The sequence below is a fragment of the Physeter macrocephalus genome, chromosome 2 (assembly GCF_002837175.3).
Source record: "Physeter macrocephalus isolate SW-GA chromosome 2, ASM283717v5, whole genome shotgun sequence".
NCBI classification, from domain to species: Eukaryota; Metazoa; Chordata; class Mammalia; order Artiodactyla; family Physeteridae; genus Physeter; species Physeter macrocephalus.
In genome coordinates, this window is record NC_041215.1 from 21,162,316 (window position 1) to 21,176,469 (window position 14,154).

The 14,154-nt window shown below is 53.6% G+C and overlaps 1 protein-coding gene across 2 annotated transcripts in view; it reads right to left on the bottom strand.

Moving 5' to 3' along the window:
• Window positions 1-11,948, bottom strand: part of SH3GL1 (SH3 domain containing GRB2 like 1, endophilin A2) — a 28,727-nt gene extending 16,779 nt beyond the window's left edge. The window contains exon 1 of one of the 2 annotated variants that reach the window (XR_003683287.2): window positions 11,690-11,946. Coding sequence is in view for 1 of the 2 variants with exons in the window: in XM_028500204.2 (XP_028356005.1) it covers window positions 11,690-11,734 (45 nt within the window). In the remaining variant the exon portion in view is untranslated. Of the gene's footprint in view, window positions 1-11,689 lie in introns of both variants that reach the window. The other variant, XM_028500204.2, reaches the window with a different exon arrangement.
• Between the last annotated feature and the right edge of the window lie 2,206 nt (window positions 11,949-14,154).

The following is a 14,154-nucleotide window of genomic DNA, read 5'->3' on the forward strand; positions in this document are numbered from 1 at the left end:
TTCAGCTCCACGCTTGGGACCAAGAGCGAAAACACCCGCAAGAAGCACAAAGGTACAAACACGCGTCACTAAACAAGCCGTGGAAAGGATGTTGGTTTACAGTCTTGTTCCGCCTCAGTGGGAATGAGCGTGTTGGGAGACTCAAAAATTTTTGTCACTCTGGGCATGTTCACGAATACCTGCGAAAGTGCCCCAAGTATTGATGGGGGGGGCGGTTTACAAACACGTTTCGGCCAGTAAGGTGAAACCGCAAACACAAACCTGCCAACAACGATGGACCGATGGTGAGTTCAGGTGCTGCTGGCTGTGCATCCAATGCTAATGAATCAGTAATGTATATTAAATAAGGTTTCTTTAAACACAGGCACGGACCAGGAGGCGGAAGCGATTGCCCTGGATGACCAGGTGGGCCCAATTTCATCAGGTGGGCCTCCCTGGGTCTCCCCCTGGCTTGTGCCCCCACCAAGCTGACCCTGTGCCTGGGGAGCCCCTGCCCCACGCACCCAGCTTCCTGGCTCAGGCTGTACCATGGACCCTAGCAGAAAGGCCACCCCTGACGAGGGCCCCGACGCGGGACCCCCAGCAGCTTTGATTAAGACTTCGGGTCATGCGAACAGAAGAGGTGGTGGTGTTCTCCAGGCTGGTTGTGCTGAAAACCTACACGGTCACATTAAATGGGCAGGAGTCTAGAGAAACACTTGGACCTTGCCTGCGGGGACACCCATGTGACCGCTCACTGCGACGCTGAGAGCAAAAACGCGGCAACATCCTAAATGCCCACTGCCAGCGGAGCAGGGACAAGTCGCTGTCGGCACACAAAGGACAGCAGGGAGCTGTGGAAGCAAAAAACTCGAGCCACACGCTCAGTGTGGACGAAGCGCCCCAGCAGTGCTGAGCGAAAAGAGCAGGCCAGATAAGCTGCCATGTGACACCATTTTCAGGAGGTGTAAACTTGCAAAACAAAGTTGCAGACTTTTTAGCGGTAGATTCGTGTGCAGTGATGTATCAGGGAGGGGCCCTCGACTCTAACTGTGCTGCTCATGTTTACTCAAAGCTCCTGTGGGCGCTTGGCTATTGGCTGGCCATTCTTCACCTCTCTACAGCTGAGACATTTTAACACAAACTCAAGTGCCTGAAAAGGGACGTGCCCTTTACGACGCACTGGCACTGCCTGGTGCGGGGAACTAGCTGAGTGCAAACTCCCCTGGATGGCGGTGGACTCTCCTCCAGGCTCTGCTGAGAGCTGAGCAGACGCCTGGACTGAGACCGGGCAAAAGGTCCTCCTCCTAACTCCCTGGAACCAGCACACCCGGACTCCCGGGTCCCCAGTGCGCCCCCGTCTGCACAACTTCCCACAGAAGCCTCCTAAGCCTGGCAGTCTGGAGGCGGCAGGGGGACTTGGCCACCGGTGCCTCCTGCCCACCCTGGGCCGAGGCCAAGGGCATGGGGTGCTCTGAAGCAAAGCGGAGAGAGCGCTCAGCTACCCTTGAGTCCACTGGCGGGAAAGGAATGGTGATGTGGAACTTCCCAGAGAACCCAGGAGAAACACCTAAGGCTTCTCAGCCGTGAAGTAAATGCATCAAGGCTGGGGGCAAAAGACGAACCTCAGAGCCAACCTCTGAGGGCAGCACACACTACTGTACTGGGGCAATCAGTGGGGAGCTGCAGCAGCTCCAAGACTCCTCAAGGGTGAAATGCTGACTTGGCGGGACAGCAAGGATTCTCAACCTTGGAGGAAACACCCCAGGGAGAGGAGATAAAGGACAACCCTAGGCCAGGAGGTTAGGGTTAGGGGACGGAGAAATCCCGCCCCTGTCCCCGTGCCCTTGCCGCTGTCTTCTGGACAAAGGCTGACCCTGAAGGGCCAGGGCTGCCCCCCCGACTTACTCAATCACGGCTCTGACCACCTGAGGCCCTCAAGCTGATGGACGCCTGACTGCCTGCCTGCCTGCGTGCCTGCACAGAGGCAGCCGAGGGGCCTCATTCTGGGGAGGCAGCTGGCAGGAGCTGAGGAGGGGGCCTCGGGAGTGATAAAGTTCCCAGTTTCCTTCCCGAGGGGCGTCCTTAGTCTCCGCTCACTCCTGGGGCCAAGACCCAAAACGACAGAGGAAAAACCATCAGTCAGCTGCTCCACTTTAGAGAAAGTGGGACTGGATTGAGGTGTGCTGGCCAAAGACATCTGAATTATCGGCCAAGGTGGTGTCGGGGGACTAAACACACAGACTGAACGGTGCCACTTACTGTCAGGCCTCTCCCCAGACACTTGCGAAATGCACCCTCACCCCAAAGCTCTCTCTTCTGAGCCTTAATTCAAGTCTGCAGGATTTCCTGGCTCCATGGGAAGACGATGAGGGGCAGGGGAGGGGGTGACAAGAGAAGAGGTAACACAGGGACAAGTGAGAAAGTTATTCCCACCGCGACGCTCTTTCAGTACCCCTCGCTCTGGCAAGCAAAAACTTTCCAGTGGGCACTTTTTTTCTTTTTAATTTTTTTTTGGCTTTTTATTTTTATTTTTTGGCCGTGACACGTGGCATGTGGGATCTTAGTTCCCCGAGCAGGAATCGAACCCATGCCCCCCTGCAGTGAAAGTGCAGAGTCCTAACCACTGGATCGCCAGGGAAATCCCTGGTGGGCACTTATTGTTTCAGCAACTCTTTAATAAGAGGGACCAGACCCCAGCCTCCGAGGTAAGGAATCCAGGAGGAATCGATTACATTGCTTTGTTTCTGTTGTATCTGGTGATCCAGTTACTATGATTTAGAGTAAGAAATAACATCAAGATCCCTTTTAAAATAAATTTAAAAAGTGAGTCTATTTGAAAGTCAAGTTAACTAACTGATTCAAGCCACAGGCTAGGTGGTTGGTTCCAGGTATTTACTGCAGGCCCAGGAGCTGGTGTGATGGACACAGCACCTCGGGGAAGGTGGCGGGGCTCCCTGCGCCCCAGGGCGAGGACAGGGAAGGTTAGGGCCCACAGGTGAGAGGCTGGCCTCAGGTGCACTGGGCCTACGAGCTTGTTGCATTTCCAGTAGCAGCCAGACAGGCAGGGACCACCATCTAGAGGGTGGTTGGGAGTGCCACGACTGGGGACGAAGATCTGGAGGACAGGTGCACGAGCAGTGGCAGGTGCCAGGGAGGTCCCTCAGGTCCTGGAGGGAGAAGGCCCAGAGGCAGGGTAGCAAGCCCACAGGGGGAACCAACGGGGCAAAGCGGAGAAGGGGCTGAGAGAGCTGGCCAGCTGACTCAGGACACAGGAGAAGAGGCAGAAGGGCGGCCAGGTGTGGAAGCCAGGGAGGGGCTGCACACAGGACCTGGGCTAACGCCGGTCAAGTCTAAGAGGTCAGAAGTCCAGGGGCAGAGAGCAGGCTTCTGAGGCCAGAGTGGTGGGGCCTAGGGAAAGCAGAGCCAGGGAACTCCTTTTCCCAGCAGGCTTGGCACCTCCAGTTAAGTTCAGGCCTGGCTGCGGGGTTGAAATGACAGAGACTGCCCGTGACACAGGTCGGGCCCCTCTGGCCCAGTCAAGCGCCGGTCCCTCAGCCTGGAGCCCTCAAGACAGATCCTAAGCCAAAGGGAACAACCTCTGAGCTTTGATTTCTTATTCTCTAAACCAGTCGGACCTGTTCCTGACCGAGGCCTCCACGGCCTTGCCAGCCACCTGGCTTCGCATGGGCACCGCCACTGGCACTGGACAGCCCCATTCCCGCTCTGAGAAGGAGTCCACCATTTCTGACAACTTGGCCAGCAAGCCACGACCCGTGGGGACCCGGGCCTGTCACCAGCTGCCTGGCAGCCTGCTCCCTCAGGAGCTCACACCCGATGAGAAGAAAAGCGCACTGGGTGTGAGGATGTGCTGGGTGTGTGGCACGTGGGCAGGAGACCACCGGGGAGGGTGGAGAAATATTTGTGTGGGGTGGGGGACGACCCAGGAGATGGCAAGGATACAGGAGGATACGCGCAGGGATCTGAGGGCAAACAGGAAGTAGACAGGGAGACCCGGGCTGGGGTGGGGAAGAAGGAGGGAAGGTACGAGCCCGAGCAGACCTGTTCGACTGGAGCATGCAGGCTGCGAGGGAGAGGGTGGGATTGAAAGCTCGGACCAGGGCGGGGGCTCCGGAAGGTCCTGAATGCCAGGTTGGAGCTGGAACCGCACCCCAGGTCAGCGGGGGACACTCCCCTCAGCAGACCCCAGCCCTGCCTTCTCTAGGTGCGCCCACACGGCCGCCCTGCTTTTGCGCTCTCGTGACCTACGATGTGGGGCAAACTCCGTCCAGCTGACCTTTACTGAGTTCCTGGGACAGCGACCCACTGTCCTCCTCACCGCCCACCCCCTCCCGGGGGGCGGGGTGGGGGGCAGCTCACGTCACTGGGCCATGACAGCCCAGGCGGGCGTGGTACCGCTGGAGGGGTTTAATGCCCAGGTGTGGAAATCTGAGCATCCAGGCAGCAGCTCTTCCCAGGGCGGCCACGGCTGATGCTGAGTCAGGTCCTTCAGAGGAAATCGCACATCTGTTTTCCTGCTGTGGTTGGGAGTCTCCGCGTGACCCCCCTCTCGGGCCCAGTCAGCAGGTTTTTCTAGGAGCTGAGTGGAAAAGGAAGACGAGGCCATCCTCTGGGAGCCTGAGTTTGTGGAGCCCTGGTTACTGCTTAACAGGAAATGAGCAGAATTGGACCCAAACTGCAGTGCTCGAGAGAAGTGGCTGCAAATCCAGCCCTGAGGAGGGGGGCGGGGAGAGAAAAAGTTTGGGTCGGGGGGGAGGAGAAGAGAAAGAAGGAGAAGAGGAGGAGGAAGGAGGGGGGTGCAGAGAGGAGGGGAGAAGAGAGGAACTGGCTACTCCACAGTCTGACACATCCTTCCTCAGCTTTCCAGGGACAGCTTTAAAAAAGAACCAGAAAAAATCGCCCCTGACACTTCCCCAGGCTCTTAAAAGCCAGGAGGGTTTGAGCACAGGGGGTAAAGATGCCTCAACAGGCCTGCTCACCCCTCCAGTGGCTGGAAGGCTCCAGCATCAAACCCTCCTTAAACCTCGGAAACCTCACCCCACCCCCCGTCATGACCTCGAAAACCAGAAATAGAAGACAATCTGACTTTCCTCTGCCACTCCGCGGCCAACGGCAGCCCTGCAGTGTCAAAATGTGCAGATGCCTCTGAAATCCTATGGAAGAAGTTGGCTGCACGCCCCAAATTAAAAACTAACTTTCCCCAGATTGGATCTGTTTCAAAATACTGGCAACAAAGAGGAGAGGGCTGAGACAGAGACCAGGGCAGAGCTAACTGTGGCCCACATCCCAGGGTCAAAGGCCATGGGACACCACAACAGAAGCAAATGGCAGGCCTGAGGGGCCCGGTCAAAGCCTGTCAGTTTGTCCTCTGAGGAAAGAAGCAAAGAGATGCACAGAGGGACACCTGACGGGCGGGCGGAGAGCTCAGGCCCCCAAAGGCACTAAGCGCTTGCTTGGATGTTGGCTCCGGAAGGAGGCTGGGTGGATGGGTGGTGGGTGGGTAAATAGCACCATTTCCTTAGTTCACTTGCTAAGTCAGTGACAGTTCTGGGGTCGTAAAACTGTGACAGCCTCCAATTTCTGAAACCAAACAGAGAGACACTATGGAACCCCTAACCTCACAGGCTGTTATTAAGTGGCACACGGAATATACTTAAGTATCCTACAGCTTTGCCTCAAAACATACCCAGATAAGCAGGGCGATTAGCTCCCACGGGCCCTCTTTGATAAACTGCTCTTTACTACACACAGGATTCTGAGTCAGAGGTGAACTTTAGGTCTGATCTACCGCAGTCATGGGCAGCAGAAACAGAATATGGTGACCCCTTGGTCCTGGTATGTTAATAACAAGAGTATGCAGGATGCTGCTTGGTTACAGGGCGCCTCCCTGATTGCGAACAGCGGGTCCTGCCCAGGAGGTCGGGTTAACCTGGTTTTACAGGCAGGCCTGGGAAGTCGTGGAGTTTAAAAGAGGCCCCTTGGCTCCTTTCGGGAAGGGCAGTCTCAAATCTCTTCTGTAGCTCCACAGCGCAGCCTAAAACACAGGGCTGGTTACTCCACCCAGCAAGCTGGGGACGGAATACTGACGGAGCAGGACAGGATCATCTCTGCCCAGGGTCCCGCAGGGACACCGCTAGGTCAAGGGTCTTCCTACAGAATGAGTCAGCAGAGTGGCTTCCTGTAAGAGTGGACTTAACCCAGTTCCCATCGCATGTGGACATGGCAACAGCCAAAGGCCCTTCCCAGGTCTGCTGTCCCGAGGCAGAAGGTCTTCCGGAGGTTAGCCTGCAGCTGCTCAGCTCAAGGGTCTGGGCCAGGGACCACCCCCACCCCCAGACCTCGCCTGACACCTGTCGCTCCTGGCTCACAGGTTCCACACTTTGATTCGTGCTGGGACTAAGGGGTTACAAATTCCAGATTTTTGTATACTAAGATCACTCCATGTCCACTACTTAGCAGGCCAAGAACTTTGCTGGGAAATCAAAAGCATGATTCCATAAAATGAAGTTTAAAAAATAGGTCAGAGGGACTTCCCTGGTGGTCCAGTGGTAAAGAATCCTCCTTCCAATGCAGGGGACACGGGTTCGATACCTGGTCAGGGAACTAAGACATGCCGCGGGACAACCAAGCCTGTGCGCCACAAGTGCTGAGCTCATGTGCCTCAGTCAAAGAGCCGGCGTGCCGCAACTACAGAGCCCACGCGCTCTGGAGCCCTCGTGCCACAACTAGAGAGAGAAAACCCGCACACCACAACTAGAGAGGAGCCCGCACCGCAGTGAAAGATCCTTCACGCCTCAACGAAGACCCCGTGTGCCGAAACTAAGACCTGATGCAGCCAAAAAAAAAAAAGGAAGGTCAGAGCAGGCAGTATCTGGGGACATCGGACATTCCCCCAGCTACTGCTTACTCCAACATGTTGGGGTCCTGGGCCCCCCGTCATACCCCTACCCCATGCCTCTCCCAGGAAGCTCGATCTTTCCTCCTGGACACAAACCCAGAGCCTAGCGAGTATCCGACAAACGTCAAAGCTACGGGATATGACGGTCATGAATTTCCCTCCTAGCTCGGACGAAACCAATCTTTCAGTTTAAACTCTCTCCCTCCTTTCAGGCAAAAAAAAAAAAAAATCAGGCCAGCATTCCAGGCAGCTGCCAGATCTATCCCTAGTTACACTCTCAAATCTCCACACAGCCCAGCCACAGGAATTATCAGGAAACCAGTTAGAAGGTTAGGCCTGGAAACTAATGTCACCCAAACACACCACAATGACAAGTGAACTTTTGAGCCTAGATCTCGCTACTGGGTTCCTATACCCACCTCAGTTCCCCAGAAAGGCTCATAAAAGCATCTCCCCAGATCCTAGGTGTGCATGAGTACCAGAGGGCTATTGAGTGGCATTACACAGCGAGGCCGGAGGGGACCAAAACCACAGGCCTGAGACAGACGCCCATTTCTTTGGCTGCTTCACTCCATACATTCAACTTTCCTCAGATCAGGTGACCAGTTCCTATTAAGAAGTAAAAACCCACAAACTTCCCGCTCAAGCTCAAACCGATTTTATTTGAGACCTGAAAGTTTTCACCAGAGATGAACTGGCGTGGAATCTGCCAGTATACTGCCAGACACCGGGACCTGGTTTGTTACCAGTGTCACCAAGGAGGTAGAAACTTTTCATTAACATCATAGCCTCACCTTCGAGAAACTCAGCTTCTCTATTCCCAGCTCTCTCTCACACATCCACCTGGCTTCCATTTCTCAATTTAGAAATGACGCTCTTACAAGCCTTGGAAATCAAGAACCCGTTTCAAAGTAGGGTTTCTTGCTACAGAAACGTTGGCGCTTCTCTCATGCGGGGCCAGATAATTCTTTGTCATGTAGAAGGCTGTCCTGTATGTTGTAGGATGCTTAACAACCATCCCCAGCCATTACCTACTTGGTGCCAGTAGCATCCTCTCCCCAAGGCGTAACACTGTCTCAGACGTTGCCAAATGTCCCTTGGGTGGTGCACAGGGCAGGAGAAGGGAGAGGGGAGGGTTAGTCGCCCCTAATTGAAAGGCACCAATGCAAGCTTGTACCTTCTTAAAAATGCCAGATGTCAAAAAACACTGGGGTTTTCCTGAGGACTTGAGAGGGGGAGACTTGGTGTCTGGATGCTGAGTTTTACACACATGTCCCTCTGCGTATATGTGGTTATCTGCAATTCGAGAATTAGAAAAAGCAGGCAGCTGCCAGAAGAATGCCCAGGAAGGATTTTTTGTTGTTCTTCTGTTTGGGTAAAATTATCCTCACTTTTCTCAAACCATAAAACAGTGTTTCTCAACCTCAGCACCACTGACGTCGGAGCCGGGTGACTCTTGGTTGTGCGGGGCCGCCCAGTGCGCTATAATATAATTAATTACCACCGAGTTGTGACAACCCAAGATGCCTCCAGACATTGCCAATGTCCTCTGGAGGGGAGAACTGGCCCTGGCTGAGAACTACTGTCCTACAGGAAGACAAATGCCCCCAAATCCTTTTGTGTAAAAAGGGGACAGCGTTTACCCTTAGGCCAGGTAAGTGAGACCAATTGAGACCGACTGGTTTAAAGCATATCACCTGTTCATGCAGTGAAAACTCAATGTATATTATTACGACTTAACAAGAATGTTACCTGACACAGACGACCCTACTTGAAAGAGGTGTTCCTAAGATCAAGAAAAGAAACACAGGGCTTCCCTGGTGGCAGAGCGGTTAAGAATCCGTCTGCCAATGCAGGGGACACAGGTTCGAGCCCTGGTCCAGGAAGATTCCACATGCGACAGAGCAACTAAGCCCGTGGGCCACAACTACTGAGCCTGTGCTCTAGAGCCCGTGAGCCTCAACTACTGAGGCTCACATTCCTAGAGCCCGTGCTCCGCAACAAGAGAAGCCACCGCAATGAGAAGCCTGTGCACTGCAACAAAGAGTAGCCCCCGGGGCTTCCCTGGTGGCGCAGTGGTTGCGCGTCCGCCTGCCGGTGCAGGGGAACCGGGTTCGCGCCCCGGTCCGGGAAGATCCCACGTGCCGCGGAGTGGCTGGGCCCGTGAGCCATGGCCGCTGAGCCTGCGCGTCTGGAGCCTGTGCTCCGCAAAGGGAGGGGCCACAACAGTGAGAGGCCCGCGTACCACAAAAACAAAAAAAAAACAAAAAAGAGTAGCCCCCGCTTGCCGCAACTAGAGAAAGCCCACGCACAGCAACGAAGACCCAACACAGCCACATAAATAAATTTAAAAAAAAAAGAAAAGAAACACACAAAGAGGTGGACACATCCAGATAAACAGCGGAGGTCTATGGAAACTATTGCAGAAGAGAATGGAACACAGCCAGGGTGATTCTTGAGAGCACAACTCAACACAGAATCGGTCAGGAGGCCAAGACGACAGCTCTCAGAGGAGGACGTGTCGCAGCAATTCTTTGGGACTGGGCCTCAGAATATTGCGATAATAAATTGATCCGCACCACCAGCTTGCACTGCTCTGAGCTTTCCAGATTTCCAAGCACTCCCCGCAGGTCTGAATGCAGGCCATCCTTCTTTCCCCAAGAGGAAAGGCTCCGGTGGATGGCCTGAGAGGCCCAGCTAGTTCCTCCAGCACAGCGTATCTGCTGGGGACAGCATGGGCCACCAGCATGGGCCCTCATGGCTGGGGTCGGGGCGGGGAGGGCTTCCAGAGACCCGTCTATATGAAGGAACAAAGTGGCCCAGGAATTCTTCCGAGACCCACAGTTCCTGCGAGAGGGGCTACATCAGGGCTCAAGTTAGTGAGCAGCACTCCAAGGTGCTCTGGTCAAGTGTGAGGGGGTGGGGTCTGAGGCCTGCTGGGCAAGGTCTAACCCAGGGCCAGGTCACTTAATTCCATCCTGCTGGGGCAAAGGGCTGTACTCTCAGCAACAATCCTAGAATCCCTCTGGATTAAACCTCTCTTCCTCCAGGGTTTAACCTGGAGTCTAGAGATAGACCCCAAATATCTTTAGCCCTGGACAACTACTAGGGTCATTAGTTTTCCCCCTCAAGGGGCAAAAGGTCCCAGCTGTGTATTATTAGGGACTCATCTCTCTTCCCTCCCACTGGACCTCTCCAAATTGTGGGCAGAGTCTGGTTTGCCAGCACGGGCCAAACAACTCCTATGACTGTTGCTTGTTCCTTCCTGGAGTCTATCCACACGAACTCCAGACCTAAGATTCTCATAGGATCAAGGGATCTGGGACTTCTTGGATCTGAAATTATAAACTGAATTTTGCATTCATCAAGTTTTCTGAAAAGTGGATACACTCAGGTTTCACCAGACTCGTGAGCAATGGGGCCTGGGCTTTCCAAAACACCTATTCTATCTGTCAAAGTAGAACACTTATATTCTTGGATTCTGCATTCCACTTCTGGGAACTTATCCTGTAAATCCAATCCCACCTGTGAGCAGAGATATTCACTGGCTATTCACGATAGTATCGTTTGCAGCAGAAAACTACTGGAAACAACCTAAACGTCCATCGATGGACAACTAATTAAATAAATTATGACAGACTTCATAGAACGGAATGCCACATACCCATTAAAAAGATACAAGAGGCTCCAGGAGTAGCTCTGGGGGAGGGGGAGGGGAGGGGGAATTCCCCTAAGGACATTTAGCGGCATCCGGAGACATCCGTGGTCGGTGGGGGGAGCTCCCCCTACCAACCGGGTAGGGGCCAGGGATGCTGCTCAACACCCCACAGTGCCCAGGAGGGTCACCACAACAGAGGATGACCCAAGGTGGAGAATTCTGGCTCTAGTGCGATCTCCGAAACACATTTAATGAAAAACATCAATTGCACGGTTCTGTGTGGACGATGTTACCGCTACGTGTGTATTTTTATTTTTTTTAATTTATTTATTTTTCCGGCACGCGGGCCTCTCCCGTCGCGGAGCGCAGGCTCCGGACGCGCAGGCTCAGCGGCCACGGCTCACGGGCCCAGCCGCTCCGCGGCATGTGGGATCTTCCCGGACCGGGGCACGAACCCGCGTCCGCTGCATCGGCAGGCGGACTCTCAACCACTGCGCCACCAGGGAAGCCCTACGTGTGTGTTTTTAAAGGAGAGGCATACCCTTCTCTTTGGGAATTGGTGACAGTCCCTGTCTCTGGGGAGAGGGACTGGATGCCTGAGGGACTGAAGTGGGAAACTGACTTTTGACTCTACCCTTTCAACTTTGTACCCGGCCCACTGAAAAGGTTTTTTCGTTTGTTGTCTTAAAAAAAAAAAAAAGAAAAGAATTGTTCTAGACACAAAATTTCCCTGATCCTGGGCTCTCTAGCAAGAGTCCTGTGTCGACAAGCTCGGGACTGCTTCTTCCCCTTCTCTCCCTGCCCCCCCACCCCCCCTCGCCCGCCCGCCGTTTTAGAGGGAAGGACGGGAGGAGAGGGGGTCCACGTCCGGGGCCAACCTCTGGGTGCACCTCCGCGTCTCTAAAGTGTCTGCCCACCCCTCTCGAGGAGACTGGAGCCCACATGGCGGGCAGGGTATGGGCCACCTCGCACGCAGACCCCCGCCCCTCCTAGGCTGTCCCCACCCGGCGGGGAGCGAGTGCCAACGCCGCCCCCTCAGTACCCACGGCTCCCTCCCGAGCCAGGGCCTGGCCGGGCCCCCCTCCGAGCAGGCTGGGGCCCGGAGCTCGCCCCCCGCCTCGGCCTCTGCTCACCTGGCTCGCCTTGTAGAACTGCTTCTTCAGCCCCGCTACCGACATGCTGCCTCCCGCCGTCGGGCCTCCCGCGCGGACCCAGCGAACCGGAGGGACCGCGCAAGTGACAGGCTTCCGGGCGCCCCCAACGCCCCGCGCGCCTCAGCGGGCCCCTACGGCACCGCCTCCGCCGCCCTCCAGCCAGCTCCGCGCCCGCCCCGGCGCCGCCTCAGCCCCTCGCGCGCCCGCGCGGCCAGGATATTACATGGCAACCACACACTTCCGGTGCCGGCCTCCGCGCGCGCACGCGCGCCCCCCCGGCCCCGTCTGCGCACGCGCGCCCCCTACCGGCCAGGGACTCAAGCGCACTCTTGCCGGCGGATGAAGCGACCGCCTAGCCCAGTGAGTGGACCGGGGCGAGCCTAGAGGGGCTGTGGCGGCTGCAGCGACCCCTCGAGTCCCGGAGGTGGGCCTGACGTTTTAGGAAAGGCGCTTAACGCCTTGTGGCAGAGGATGGGGAGGCGAAGGGGCAGGTAGAACTCCAGAGGCTGGGTTTACAAATCTTCGGATACTTGTTCGGTAATCTCAGCTATACCCAATTCTTCTGTGGTCTTCCACCACCATCCCGTCTGGCCCCGTGTTCATCCATTCAGTTGCCCAAGTCAGACATCAGGCTATCACTTATAACTCCTTTCCACTACCCCAACTGTCTTCTGCCCTGATCAGACCATTCCACCAGCCTCCTCTCTGGTGTGCCCACCTTCAGGTTCTCCCCTCCAATTCATCTTCTACAAGGCAGCCAGAATGATGCTTCTATAACACAATTCAGATCACATCAGTCCCCTGTTTAAAGTCCATCTACTGGCCTTAGCATACTCTCCCAATTTCTTAACATGGACTACAAAGCTGGCCCCATCACCTTGTCTAACTTCGGCTCTCTTCGTCTTCTATAACCCATGGTCCCTGTTGCCTATGGATTTTGCTAACATTATTCCTCTCATGCACATTCTTCCCCAATCTTTCCCCCATCCCTTGTGCATAAAAAACAACTCTGTTTGAATGTCACCTCCTCCAGGAAGCCTTCCCAGATTGATACATGTTTACTGATATTGATTTTTTCATCAATTGTTATTTTTATTGAATGAATTGGAAATTAATAATGAATCAAAATGCATAAATGAGTCCAAAAAGAACAGGGTGGAGTCCAGTTGCACAGTGGATAACGTGTCTGACTACGGATCAGAAAAAGAACAATAACGTGACTAGAGCTAAAGTGCTTGCAACTTCAGTGCTGAAATCTCTGACAGAGTTGAGTGATTTTGTAAAGCAGAGGATTGCTGGAAGTTTACAAGTGCCTCAACAGAAGGACTAGATCAGAGGATTGCTTTAGAATATGCATGCCCCAACGTCTTTCCCCAAGATCCTGATGGGGCTATTATGAATAGTTTGAAAAATCTCCCATGTGATTCTGATGGGCACCCTGAATGGTGATCCACTGGTCTAAATCATTTCAGATGCCAGAATGTCAGAGAAGGAAGGGAAAACATCCTAATGGTTCAGATGAGGAAACTGAGGCCCTGAGTAAGACATGACTTGCCCAAAGTGATGTCCTCAAATTTCCTATTTTTCCACATTATTTCCAACCAATTCTACTGATTTAATTATCCAATCTACAGGATAAATAGAATTCCAAAATTGGGCTAAATTTCACTCTTCTCTCCTCACTTCTGTTCTGCTTGAGAGGTTAAATTGGTGCTGAAGAAAACCTGTCCTAAGGCTTGCAGGCTAACTCTGAAGGTCTCTGTTCCGTGTGAGGCTTTTAACTTACATGATCACACAGTTCAATTAAATGATATTTATGTATTCACTCAAATATTTATTGGGTACCTACTAATGTATGTCACCGGTAGGTCCTGGAGATACTGTGATAAACGATTCCTGCCCTCATGGAGCTAATGACAAAAACAGAAATGAATTCATTAACCAATAACACGCTAATAAATAAACACAAGCTGTAATTGCTCCAAGAAAAAGAACAGTGTTGTCGTAGGAACTTCATCTTGTTGGGGGTTGGGGAGGAAAGGCTCCTCGGGGGTTTCAATCTAAGATCTGAAAGTTAGGTAGAAATCAACCAGGAAAAGAGCTGCGGAAAGAGTGTTCCAGGCGAGGAAACAGCATGTGCAAAACCCTGAGGATTAAACCAGAAATATCCATTTCATTAATTCCCTCTGAATAAATTTACTGCCTCTCAAATGCTTCTGAAGCGATGCCCAGAGTTTATTTAATTAATTTTATTTTTATTGTTAATATAAAAATAATTTATAATTTTAAATTGCTGTGGCTGTATTCGGCCTATGTCCCATTAGGATAAAAAAACTTCAGTCTTCAGCTCAATTGCAGCTTCAGGTTGTCACCGGCGCCCTACGTAAAGCGTTTCGTCATGACGTAGAACCTGACCCTCCCTCCTCCCAGAGACATATCCCACG